The sequence below is a fragment of the Lethenteron reissneri genome, chromosome 24 (genome assembly GCF_015708825.2).
Source record: "Lethenteron reissneri isolate LAM-NWPU_2019-01 chromosome 24, ASM1570882v1, whole genome shotgun sequence".
NCBI classification, from domain to species: domain Eukaryota; kingdom Metazoa; phylum Chordata; class Hyperoartia; order Petromyzontiformes; family Petromyzontidae; genus Lethenteron; species Lethenteron reissneri.
The window spans coordinates 9,465,476-9,478,793 of record NC_083802.1 but is presented as its reverse complement, the minus strand read 5'-3'; the positions used below and the strand labels follow the sequence as shown (position 1 = coordinate 9,478,793).

Here is a 13,318-nt window from a genome sequence, read left to right as displayed (position 1 = left end):
TATATGTATACATAATGTGTATGTGTATCAGTACATGTGTCTCCATGTGGGGAGCGGTGGTGCAGCGGTTAGCGCGCTGCGCTACGAACCAGGCCACCAGGGTTCGATTCGCGCTCACGGCCAACACCACCAGTGACGATTATCTGAACCGGTCATGGGCCTCTCCCTAGGTCGACTCAGCCTCAAATGAGTACCTGGTGTAGCGGTGTGTAGTAAACATCGCCACTGGGGAGACAAAGGCGGGCGGGCGTGGTGCTGGAATCCCACCCCCTCGTGTGCTGTACGTGTACCGGCCTTCATCGGTACTCGCTAACAGCACTTGCTCCTACAGTCTGTTAAGGCTATATGGGGGATCTTTGTATTTGTGACAGTATATGAGTGTTCGTGTGTGTATCAGTATATGTGTCCGCTTGTGGATGTGAACAACCCCTCTGTCAAAATGTAAACCCTCTGAACTTATCCTCACTTTCACACGCACAGTACAAAGATCCCCCGTATAGCCTTTAACATACTGCGGGGCAAGTGCTATGAGCGAACACACACATACGTGCATGCGTCCACGCACACACCACTCGCAAACAGACACACGAATACAAATAATGCACACACACACCCGCCACCTACACACACACAGACACACATACACGTACATACACACTCTACTTACATGTTCTCACACACCTCGGCTTACACAGACACACTCACGTCTCTGACACGGTCTCTCGCTCGCATTCTCTCACGCACGCGCACAGACTCGCTGTCTTCACTGCCTTCACCAAACACTCGGCTCTCACGCAAATCCTCAGGGTCAAAGTGAGAGACATTATTTGATGGAGTCGAGACAAGGGCTCGGGATGATCGAGAGACCTTTACCTTGAAGAGGCGTCACGGAACCCGAATCATCGAGAGACGATCACTTTGAGTAACCTGGATTATTGGAAGACCTTTATTTTGAAGGAGTTGAGTCAAGGGACAATCATCGGTGGAACCTTATTTTTTGACCGAGGCTTCTGGACGATCGAGATACTTTTATTTGAACGGAAGTCAAGGTACGTGAGACGTGGTTCACAAGGGGGCCTTTGATCGTCGAGGAACCTGTATTTTGAAAGCACCAATGACTCTGGATAGAACAGGCATTTTAATTTGAAAGAACATCCGAGTGTTTGAAGTTTATATCCCGCTCTTTCAAGCTATCGAGAGCTCCAATACGACCTCATCGGGCGGTCTTCCTCTCCGCCCAGCTCTCGCCACAACTTATCCACCACTCCCGGGGTCTCTCCCTACCATACCCCCAGGTACCCCTCGCGACCCGCGGCTCTCCCTCCACCGACCCAGTAAACAGTTTGCCAGCTGTCTTCCCACGTCTCTTTACCCAGTTCGTTCAGCTACTCTCCGGTGTCCGGTCGCCTTTCTGGTTTTCGTGGCTTTCTCCGCCGCCGCTCTGCACCACCCAGGTCTCATATCGGAGTCGCTCCTAAAGGGTCCATCCTCTTCTGAGCCTCTTTACAATCATATTTTATTCCCTCCAGGTCTTCCCTCGCTCGGTCTCTCCTATCCAGGTCCCTCTACCTCACATCAGGACTCCCTTCCCGGATTTCCCCCATTTCATCCTAATCCCAGTCTCAGTTCGACATTCGCAGGTCCCCACTACTCCAGCTTAAATTTTCCCAGATCTTCATCAACATATCAACCCGAACCCCTCAGTGATTCCCCTCCCCAGGTGTTTACCACATCCCACCCCTCCCTCCGCAGGTTCCCTCTTCCACTTCCTCTCATTTTCCCAGATCCCCACCTCCATCATCCCCTCCCTTTTCCCAGGTTCTGCATAGGTCCCTTAAACCCAGGTATCCCTATTTGTTCGTTCCCTATCCCATTCATTTAGTTTTCTCCAAAGCACCCCTCTCCCTACCCCCATCAAAACCAGAAGTCACCTCCCTTCCACACTCTCCCCCCAAAGTCGCGTGTCCCAATACTCCCCTCCCTCTCTCAGGTCGTCCAACTGGTCCGTCACTCTCTCTCCGGTCTCCCTGCCATTCCAGGGTCCCAGCTCCACGGTTCCTTCTGTGACCAACTCCATCCGGCACCTCCCCGAAGGCTCGCTCGCCATGAAGCAGGAAGACCTGGACCCGCGCACGGGGATCACCGTGGCCCTGGTCTCCATCGTGCTCTTCTTCGGCTTCATGTTCACCGTGTCGGGGCTGCGGGGGGAGATGCTGGGGCCCGTGCCGCTCTTCGTGCTCGGCCTCGCCATCTGCCTGCCTGGCCTCGCAATCATCGCGGCCGCCCGCATCACACGGGGGTGGCGCCACTTCCCCAGGATTCCGTTCCTGCGGCGGGGTCGGCGGAATCCCGCGGAGACTCGGGGAGATGGCATTGCACGGGATCCCAAGGACCCTGAGTGGGGTCTCAAGGTCGTGGCTGGAGGTCCGGGTCTTGTTCTAAAACGGGGTTCTCGAGACTCCGTTCGGAGTCTAAAAAATATTCACCAAGTGGGTCATAGGGGCACCGCAAGGCATCAGGGGCATCCTGAATGGGGTCCCAAGGGCATAACTTTAGGCCCAGAAGTTCTAAAAATGGGGCGCGCGGACCTTAAACGGGGTTCCAGAGACTCCGCTACGGGTCTAAAAATCCAGCCAGGGCGTCAAGGAGTCCAAGAAGGGGGTTCCAATGAGACATTGTTTGGTTCTGTGCATCTTAAAAGGGGTAAGGGGGATCTTAAAAGGAATCGAAAATACTCTGTTAGGGATTTAATAATCCATCAAGGGGACGAGGAAGACCCTGAAAGTGTTCTTAAGGATGCTACTGATAGTCCAAAAGATATTCAAGAGGGTAAAAGTGACACTACCGTGGATCCAGGGATCCTTACAAGGGGCCAGGGAGACCTTCAAGGTGATTCAAATGTCTCTCAAGGGGGTCCAGCCGGGGTTCATATTGAGGACTCTCAAGAAGGTGAAAGAGTTCCTGTTCGGGTTCCCCAGCGGCTGGGCCTGGAGGAGTGGGAGCAGAAGGAGGTTTCAGGGATCCAATCGGATCCCCTTCGGACCCCGGGGGCTAGGGATGGAAGCAGCAGCAGAGGAGGTGAAGAGGTGAGATTCATGCCCAACATTGACACTAACGTTGACACTTGTCCTGTAACACCATTGCCAGCCCTGTGAAACTAGCCCTGACACCAACACTAGCCCTGGCACTAACATTGATACCATGAAAAAAAAGTCCTAACGCAAGCCCCGAGCACCAATGCTTCTCAGGTAACGCACAGAGAGGACCTGGGCTCGCTTGCTCGGCTCAATTTACAATTTCATGTTTAGAAGTAATAAAGAAAACCAACAACGCTTAAATTGCTAATTGTTTAACGTGTAACTGAATATCCTTGTTCAAGATTCTCTTCCAGCCGCGCGTTGCCAGTGTCACGAATTGTCACGCGTGTCGTATGTCTTGTTTGTTGCAATTAACCGAAATGTAACGTTAGCAAACTAATTTACACGTCATTTGCGTCGACCCAATAATCTATTCTCGTGCATAGAATTTGATTTGTCGTCAACACGAGTGGGAAAATATTTAATTTGCAGTGTATTGTCAACCAGCGATTGGATGAAGGCTTCCTTCAAACAGTGTCAATCATGGGGGTGGGTGGGGTGTGGGGTGTTGACCATACTTCACCACGCTGGTCAATGGGTGTTGGTGAAGGGCTATAGAGCCGAAGGCCGGCTCAGATACCAATTCGCCGCTGATGTGTGCCGTGGCCGGGAATGGTCACCACGCTGACAATTGGTGTCTCAAGTGTCGCCTCCTGGTATCCCATCCCCTCGGATACTTCGTCTCGGCAGCACGAGGCCACCGGCCGTGAGAAGACTGATGTAATGACGTTCGAAAGGCTCGAAAAGCTGCAATTATTCACAAGTATACTCGAGTCCATGTTTACAACAAGGACAATATCAAGATAATGTTTTAATTTCATTTCATGAGAGTTTGTTATCTGCTTTTACCTAGGCCGAGGAAGGGTGCCCAATCCAAATGCGACAACCATTCATTTAAAAGCTGAAACCCAACATTTTGCAAAATGTCCCCCCCCGCCCTCTCCTAAAGCAATGGCAACCATGGCACAAAAAGTACGACACAAAACGCTAGAAATCTGACATTTGGCTCAAATAGTATCGAGTCTATAAAAAAAAACCCTGAAAATAACATTCTGCTAATTCTTCCTTGTTAGTCCATGAAGTCGTGTTATTATTGCGTGGAAGTGTGAAGAAAATGGGGTGAGGGTGAAGGTAGGGCGAAAAACTTGCGATGGTTGTTGTTGAATCTCGTTCTACTACAGGTGTTTTTTGTGTGCAAGGTTTGAAGTGTGCCAACTCCCAACTGTGACACCACATTTCTTCAAATCCCTTTTCTTGGGGAGGGGGGGGGGGGTCCTTTTTAGAAAATTGGTGGAGGACAGGAGAGAAGGCCGATGGCAGCGGTTAGCACACTGCCAGAGTTGTGAACTACCTCACCTGGTATGCAGACAGTCGTGGGTTCCATCCCGACCCTGACGCCTGAGAATGTGGAGTTTCCATGTTCTCTCCGTGGTCATGTGGATTGTTCTCCGGGTCCTCCGGTACTTCCCTCCACATTTAGCATGAACACCCGTTCAGAGTATCTGGCTGCAATACATCTCCACGTGATACACCACCTCGTTGAGCTATCATTTGTGGCCAGATCGCTTCTCAAAAGAGCTATATATATATAGCTCAGTGGGATAACCTGGTAAAATAAAACATAGTTTTTAGTTTAGTTGTATTCCTGACCATGGCTAACATCAGTTGTTAGCGATATATGGTCACCCTGCACCCTCAACTAACCCTTCACCAACTCGCACTGATCATCGTGGTGAAGTGGGATCAATCAACCCCCCCGTAACTGGCCTTCACCTAAGAGGCTCTAAACTATAATGGTTATGAGGGGAAACCTGATACAGGTCGCTATTAATACTCTAATCCTCCTATGCACGAACATTGTCACGCTCGTATTTGAACAGTTAAAGTACACATTAATAACGATAATAAACAATATTTGCCCGCCTCTCACCCCCTCTCGATTAATCCCCTCGTCTCCCACAGGGATTACTCGTCGCGACGTGCGGGAGGAGATCCAGGTTATGATTGTGTCCCGTCTGCTGGTGGGGAGTCTCTCCAATGCCCTAACGCTAGGCCTGACAGAAGCATCACCCATAACCCCAACCCATTAATAACCCTAATCCACCTCACCCCAAAACCCAACCCCACCCTCACAATGACCAAAGACGAACCCTACCACCCTGACCCCAAATTTAACCCTAACCACCTTTCTACCACCCTGACCCCAAATGTAACCCTAACCCCTATCCTCTAACCGTGACCCTACCCTTGAGTCTGGCCCTAAACCTAACCCCTACATTAACACCCAACCCTAATCTGCACCTAAACCTTATCCCAAACTCTAACCCCACAGGTGAAGTCCCAAGTCCCCACGGAGCCCACTCCACCCGCCACCCCTCCGGGCTCCACCGCCCGTGCCAGGCTAGGTTCCCTGGTTTGCTGGGGCAACGGAGACTCTGACGCTACCCGTGGCGTCCACATGGAGGACCACCCTGCATCCACCTCCGCTCGTCCCCTCTCCTCCCCCGCCTCATCGGCGCACCTGAGTGCCGGCTGCTTGGGCTGGGACCCCAACGGTTCGACTCCTTACCTGCACCTCCACACTCCTCCCCCGCGGCGTCTGCCGCCTCTACTCGGCGGGCACTGCGCCTGCGTGGACCAGCGGTTGTCCACCCTGTCCACCGGCTCGCAAGCCATGGGCCGCGTGTGTCCCAGGACGTCCACCTACGCGGGGATTGGCTGCCTCATGCTCGCCCCGGCAGAGACGGGGGCCCGGTTGTCCACCTGTTCCACGTTGCCTCTTCTCGGCGGGCCCTTGCTAGGGGGCTCCCGGCGTGAGTCGGCCTGGCGCGCGTCCGAGGGGTGGCTTCCACCGCCAGGCCCTCCGGCACCTCCGACTCAATTGTCGACACCTCGAGCTGCTTCTCCACCTCCTCATCGTCATTCGTCAGAATTTCTGCCCCCTCAATCATCTGCGCTTCTTAGATCGTCTACGACTATACCTACTCAACCACCAGCAGCGACACATCCTTCACCTACTCCATTATCCACGTCTACACCACCACAATCATCACATACATCTCCTCCACATCTTAAAGCATCTGCATTTCCATCTCCTCTATTGTCCACTTCTACACCACCGCAATCATCATCATCTCCTCCTCTTCATCAATCGTCGTCCCCTCCTCCTTCTCCTCCTTGCCTCCCCATGCCGACGTGCTTGCTGCTGGAGGGGAAACCCATTGGGAGGCGTCGAGAGGGTGGGGGTGGTCGTCGGGGCCCCCCTCCCGGTGTGACCTTGTGCTGGAAGCTGGAGCCATCGGGCCCCCACATGGCCCACGTGTCCCCCTGCCTCCTCGTGGAGCCGGGGCCCGAGCGGAGAGGCTCCACGGGGCTCCTCCTGCACCACTCTCCACACGCCACCCAGCACTGCCCCCTCCATGCAGAGGCAAGCGCAGAGGAAGGGGCAGGCCCGAGAGAGGTAGGGGATAGACGGGCAGGGACCGAAGGGTCAGGGCTAGAGGGTGTAACGCTACGGCTAGGGACGGCGGAAGGCCCGAGCTGGGTGTTAGATGGTGAAACAGTGGTGTAGTGTTGGCAGGGTCAAGGGCAGTGTTAAAGTTAAGGCTTGAGGTAAGGATTTGGGATTACTGGTGGGGTTATGGCTCATGATAGAGTTCAGGTGCTAGGGTTGGGGGTCAGTTGTGTAACAATCAATGTGTGCAGGCCGTACATCTGCATTGGGGTCTATGGGTGAGATGAGCCTCGGTGTAAATTGGACAAGGGCCCCCCCATTTTATTCCTTGCACCAGGGCCAATGTCAATCATGGTAACTGGTTGGGGTTGGGGTTCGGGCTTGGGTTATGGCGATGACATTAGGGGCAAGGTTCGTGATAGAGTGTTTGGGTTAGCGTGTGGGTTTTATGTAGGGTTATGATGAGGGTTAGTGGTTTAGGGGTTCTGTGATGAGATATATTGGTTATCACTGCTATTAAATATCATTGCTCTAGTATTACTGTCCTTTGTATGAGGAGCAGATACACCACTGGTTAGCGTGCTGCACTATAAACCGGTGACCAGAGTCCGATTATTGACCATTGCTAACATCAGTGGCGAGTGATATCTGAACGAGTCCTGGGACTTCACCTACTTGAACTAACCAGTGTGGTGAAGTATGGCCAAACAACCCCCAAGACCCAGATTGCGTGGGGAGGCCTTAATCCATCAGTGCATTGACGAAGGGCTGCAACTTCTCCTACCGTCCCTTATTTTAACAAGTGAGATGCCATTGAGATGAATTTTCTGTATCTCAAACGCAACTTACCTGGTCTGGGTCTTGCCCAGGTCGACTTGGCCCAAAAACTTGCAGTTACTAGTGTTGTGGCAGTGGTGGTGGTTGAAGTGGTCATGGTGGGAAGATATCCATTACCTTGCCTGGTATGCAGGTCGTGGGTTCGATCCCGATCTTGACGCCTGCTGTATATTTGGAGTTTGCATGTTCTCCCCGTGGTCGTGTGGATGTTTCTCCAAGTCCTCTGGTTTTACCCTCCACATTTAGAATCAACATGCGTTAAGAGGAGTGGTGCTTAACCTGTGGTGTACGCACCCCTTGGGGGTGCGAGATGCCCTTTCTGGGGGTGCGATACATGCCAGATTTTTTTCAAAGGCAAATCATCGAAACACAAATTAAGCACGGGCACGTGAGTACTATTTTGTTAAATCAAACCTATGTATTTATTTACATTCTAATTTTTTATACGATGGAGAACCAAAGCGGTGCAAGGCTGCAGTAAAGGTTAAGAACCACTGCTTTAGAGTATTTGGCTGCTATAAATGCCCACGTGATAAGCCACTTCGTTGAGCGATCATTTGTGGCCAGGTCGCTTCTGAAAAAGAGCTATATAGCTCAGTCGGCCTTACCTGGTAAAATAAAAAGTGATAGTAGTTTAATAAACTCTCCCCTGGCAAGACAACAGCAGCTGGTAGTTCCAACTGCACCACTATCTTCACCATACACACAAATGCGTGCTCACAACAGCCATAACAGTTGCTCACAAACAGTTGAATTGGTGAGTCTATAAAGGGTATACATATACCATGCTCATGCATGTACAGTGTGTGCTTTTATCACATGTATACAGTAATATATAATGTACAAAATAATGTGTGCTGATTAATGTGATGCAATTAACTGGGCCTTCTAATTAAAATGAGTTCATTGTCCTTGTCACACGCTGTTCCGTGATGATTTTAATGAGCTGTCAGCAGCAGCGGTGTTGGGCTATTCCTATGAACCCTCACCTCGAATTGCAATTCAATGCTCGGAATCAAATATGATTCCTAACAGGATTGTGAGATCTTTGGAATCGCGGAATCGCCAGGGTGTTCTATGCAGGAATTGCCAAAGCGTTTGCTGCTGAATGGCAATCGTGTTCTGCTGTGTCAGGCAGCCAATTATAACCACTGGAGAAGCAAAGCTTACAATGAATGGCAATTCTCTGACAGTTTCCAGTGGCGATTCTTGCTTCGCCATTAATGTTTCTACTGACTGGGATTTATAAACATCATAAGGATCATGCAACACAATCTTATTTTTTATGAAGCAAGAATTGCCATTGAAATTAGTAGAGATGCCACAAACGTTTCCTAAGACTGTCGGAGAATAACAATTGAATTCAATGGCGATTCCTGCTTGTCCATTGAAATGATTAACATTCCACCAAATACTCTTTGGTTCTTTCGGTAAAGTCACGTAGGTATGAAATTAATCACGACGTTTCGATTGCAACACAAGCAATCATCATCAGGTGGGAAAACCACAGCAAGCAAAAAAAAAGAAAGAACCAAAGAGTATGGATTCCTGCAGTCACGAAAGCTTCAAATCTAGATTCTACCAAATGATTCTCAAGCTATCAAATAATCCCACTTGTTTGTATGGATACACACGAATCTCCATTGAATACATTGGGATTCTGTGACAGCTTAGGAATTGTCCATGAAATTCCAATTAATTTCAATGGTGATTCAAACATCTCCATTAAAATGAATGGGAGACTAATGCATGATACACAAGACATACAATTTGGATTCATATCGTGTCCCGACAGGAAATATAGGAATGGGCATATTTATTATGTATATAGACAAGAAGTCACAGGTGGCGGAAAAGAGCGAGATTTTGAACCTGGACTTGAGCAGTCGACAGCATAGATAACGGAGGGGAGTTCTGGACTACGAGGTCAGCGGAGGACAGCATTTCTTCAACGGTAGAATTGCTTATATTAGGATCCCACAGTACTAACACAGGTGTCACCCATAGAAGAAACAGGATTCCTGCAGGGATGTCGGGTGGAATTGTGGGATTCAAATATGATTATTGGAAGATTCGTTCAGCACTAATCGTAATCAGCCCAGCAATAATCAATTGCCAAGAAATTGACACAACCTTCCACCCTGAGTCTAACTGTGAAGCTATCCCTGGCACTAACAGTTAAAATCCTTATCTTATTCATAACCTTGATCCAAACTTTAAACTGGACCTACCCTAACAGCTAAAAGCCCAACTCTGACCCCATCCTTAACCCTGACTCGTACACTAATAACCTTGACTCTTACTCTATCTTAATACTAACACCAAAGTTTAAACTGAACTCGAATCCAGACCCTAACATGGACTCTGTAGTATTATGCATCCCTATCCAAATCATAAACTTTACCCAAATCCTAACATTAACCCAAACACTAACCAACCTTAATATCTTTACCCCCTGCACTGACCCTATGCCAATCAACTTAACAATAAACTCTGATCATAAACCATACACTAATCCTAACACCGTCCCAAATCCTAAATATAACCTCCCATCCGAACCCTCACCGTAGCCCCCATCACACCTTTCTCCATTGCTCAGAAAACAAGTCTGACACACCCACAGATGTTAAGTTAGAATTCATTTATTTAAATTCTCCAATCAATCAATCAATACGATGTTGGTGATGACGATGGTTAAGGTAGGCCACTGCATGTGGGTTTTGCATTACTCGTAGACGTAGATACATAGGGGGCAGCAGGGGCAGCTTCCCTCCCCACAACACATTTACGACAGTGTATTGGGGGGGGTGGTTAGCCATGTGCTGTGCTCCCTCAATTTGCTTTATGCCCCCCCCCCCCCTGGCTACTTGACCCAAACTTGTCGAGTTCGCAGGGGATGGACAGGGGTCTCAGTGGTGGTGATCGGCGTGGGGGATGTTCAGTTCAGGGATCACCTCCCCAGTCTCCACAATTGTGTCACCCTGCAGCACACACATACGCATAATGAATACAACAAAATATACACACATACAAAAAGTCTTAACAGACTGTTGAGGCCAGTGCGGTTAGTGAGCACCTATTAAGGGTGGCACGGCACATGCGGGGGTGGGTGGCTACACCACGCTTGGCCACCTTTGTCTCCCAAGTGGTCGATGTTGACACACCGCACCAAGTACTCATTTGAAGCCGAGTCGACTTAGGGGAGGCCCAAGACCAGTTCAGATAATTGTCACTAGTGTTGGTCGTGAGTGGGAATTGAACTCGGGGGCCGGATTCGTAGTGCAGCACGCTAACTGCTACACTACTGCTCCCCATATACAGTATAGATGTACACACATTCACAGGCAAACATACAGAAACACCGCAAAAACACACACATGGGTACACAACCACATATTCCCACACACACACAGATATAAACACGGACAGTAAAACACAGTGAAACACAAAGACAGTTACCCACAGGCAAACACAGACATACACACTCACCGGGTAAACCCTAGGTTTGGTGCGACAATGACCGTATGGTACGTCCTGCAACGACATCGACATTATCAACATCATTAACATCACTCCAACAATATCAATATACAGTAGATGACTAATAGTGGTGTCGTGTGGTCGTGGTAGATGTTGATGTGGTTGTAATGCTGATGCACTTGTATGTAATTTGTATTGCCGGTATTGTAATCATGTGCTGTGACTTTAGCCGTGTGTTTGTTTTTTGTCGTGAATGTTGTGGCTGTGTAGCAGTGATATTTGGATGTTGTGGTGATTGTTTGCATGTGATAATTGTTGAGGTTATACTGTGGTTATGATTGTTGTGTACTCGTGCTTATAGTTGTTATGGTTTGTTGTGTGGTTGTGTGTATTGTTACGGGTCAGTGTGAATGTAATTATATTTAGTGTCTTGGTATAATTGTAAAGAGGTGGCATTGTGGTAACCAGTTGTCATGGTATAGTAGTGGTGGTATCGAATTGGTGGCTGTGATGGTAGTCTGATGGATGTAGTGGTATTGTAGTGATGCTTCTGGTATAGTGGTGGCATTCCAATGGTAACTGTGGTTGTCGTAACATTGGTGGCTGTGGTTGTGATGAGATTGTAGTTGTGGTGGTTGTGGTCAAAATGGTATTGTAGAGGTTGTCGTTGTATTGTAGTGGTTGTGCTGGTATTGTAGTGATGGCTGTAAATGTGAAGGCTGTTTGTGGTGGTGCATGTGGTGGTAGTAGTGGAATTGTGTGGTGGTGGTTGTTTTCATACCGTGGCCACGTGGTATTTCAAGTAGTAGTGAACGATCCAGGCCGGGACCAGAACAAAGCGAAATCCAAACGAGAGCGACTGTGCCGCACGGTACGTCTGCAAACAACATCAACACCACCATTGTCACCACCAATACCATTGTCCAACACATCCACCATCCCCATGAACATCAAAACCATTGCCATCAACATCACCACCACCATTATTAACACCACCATCAACATCCAAATATACCATCGACATAATTACCATTAACATCAATACCATCATCGCCATAATAACAAAACATCCCATCATAAACGCAAACACAGTCATCACCAGCATAAATATCAAAACTATCGCATGGTCAGGATGAGTGACAGTGGAGGTGAGGGGTAGGATGGATGCGAGGGAGGGTGGCTGTTAGAGTGGAGGTGAGGGGTAGGGTGGCTGCGAGGGAGGGTTGCTGTTAAGAGTGGAGGTGAGGGTTCTCATCTAGTCTTGCCTATGGCCGTATGTGCAAGAGCTGAATGTCCTTGTCGAGGTCCGCTAACCACGACGAGAGGGCCCTCAAGAGGGAGTTCGTGTGGGTCTGCTGCCCCTCCTCCGTTGAAGGCGCACAGACGACATCGGTTCACGAGATGTCCCACGTGTATACGTGTCTAACTTCTTTCGCACCGCACGTAGCCAACCTAAACTGCCCCATAGTTGAGGTCGCGTAGCCACAATCGCACTGCGGTGAGGATGAAGGGGTCGATGTAGGCGGAGGTGGTACGCGAAGGGGTTGCGAGTGGAGGTGAGCGAGAGACGGTGAAGGTCACGTTCAGAGGGTTAAAGCCGAGCGAGTGGAGGTGAACGTCTTGGGGGGTTAGCGTGCAGCTGACGGTGGAGGCCTTCGACAGGCGCTTAGATAATCAGTGGACGCGGGCGAAGGCGTTAATAAGCAGGCAGGGCAGACAGGAGGGGAGGTGGTGGAAGTGATAATCGCGAGGAGGGTTGCGAGAGAACGTCTCCTGCGTGAGTCGTGCGGAGCCGCTCACGCGAAGCCTCCACGCCGTGCCGGGCTGCAGGAACCTCGCCCAGGCCGCCGCCACGGGGCCCGGCCGCGTCCCGGGCAACGTCGCGGGCTCCCGGGGGCTCAGCTCCTGGTCGCGCAGCCACTGCCGCCGCAGGGTGAAGATCTGCTGGCGACGGAGGCGGACATCCGCGCTCGGCTCGCTCGCCATGTCGGCGGAGGTGGTGGAGGTGGTGAAGAGATCGCGGCCTCAATCGGACGGTGAGCCGAGTGGGACGTTGTGACATTAAAAAAACGCGCTCGGCTCGCCTTGCCAGCTCAGAGGTTTATTTGACCTCTAGCGCCAGCCCCAGAGTTGAGTGGTGGTGGCGTGCGATGCGTTGGTTTGGCAGCAGGGGGCAGGCTCCTCTTGGTGTGTGACTTCGAGGCTTTCACTCCGTAAAGGAGGATTTTGCGAGTAATGTTAGCCATAAGAGGGGTTCTAGATTTGAAGCTTTCGTGACTGCAAGGATTCATACTCTTAGGTTTTTCGGTAAAGTCACGTAGGTAAAAGAAATAATAGAAATAATAACTAATAATAAAATATAAATATTTTCTTTCTATTATTATTTCTATTATTTTTTTTCTATTATTTT

At 49.8% G+C, this 13,318-nt stretch overlaps 2 protein-coding genes across 3 annotated transcripts; one reads left to right on the top strand and one right to left on the bottom strand.

Moving 5' to 3' along the window:
- The first annotated feature begins 534 nt into the window (after nt 1-534).
- Nucleotides 535-8,502, top strand: TMEM215 (transmembrane protein 215). 2 transcript variants are annotated; one of them, XM_061558155.1, is made up of 3 exons: nt 535-1,049; nt 2,040-3,086; nt 5,470-8,502. In XM_061558155.1, exons 2-3 carry the CDS (start codon nt 2,106-2,108, stop codon nt 6,706-6,708), a joined length of 2,220 nt encoding a protein of 739 aa, XP_061414139.1. In that variant the 5' UTR covers nt 535-1,049; nt 2,040-2,105; the 3' UTR covers nt 6,709-8,502. The 2 variants fall into 2 exon arrangements, with proteins under 2 accessions (XP_061414139.1, XP_061414138.1); XM_061558154.1 differs by having other exon boundaries at nt 535-1,295.
- A 1,552-nt stretch (nt 8,503-10,054) lies between these two features.
- On the bottom strand, nt 10,055-12,971 carry NDUFB6 (NADH:ubiquinone oxidoreductase subunit B6). The gene is made up of 4 exons (XM_061558191.1): nt 12,709-12,971; nt 11,690-11,785; nt 10,918-10,962; nt 10,055-10,409 (listed from the first exon to the last, which is right to left on the bottom strand). The coding sequence occupies exons 1-4, from the start codon at nt 12,892-12,894 to the stop codon at nt 10,338-10,340; spliced, it is 399 nt and encodes a 132-aa protein (XP_061414175.1). The 5' UTR covers nt 12,895-12,971; the 3' UTR covers nt 10,055-10,337.
- Between the last annotated feature and the right edge of the window lie 347 nt (nt 12,972-13,318).

Coding starts and splice junctions, on each gene's coding strand:
- TMEM215 (XM_061558155.1), top strand. CDS start 2,106: ATGAAGCAGGAAGACCTGGACCCGCGCACGGGGATCACCGTGGCCCTG. Junction 3,087..5,469: donor GCAGCAGAGGAGGTGAAGAG/GTGAGATTCATG, acceptor CTAACCCCACAG/GTGAAGTCCCAAGTCCCCAC.
- NDUFB6 (XM_061558191.1), bottom strand. CDS start 12,894: ATGGCGAGCGAGCCGAGCGCGGATGTCCGCCTCCGTCGCCAGCAGATC. Junction 10,963..11,689: donor TGAAATACCACGTGGCCACG/GTATGAAAACAA, acceptor ATGTCGTTGCAG/GACGTACCATACGGTCATTG. Junction 10,410..10,917: donor CCAAACCTAGGGTTTACCCG/GTGAGTGTGTAT, acceptor TGTGTGCTGCAG/GGTGACACAATTGTGGAGAC.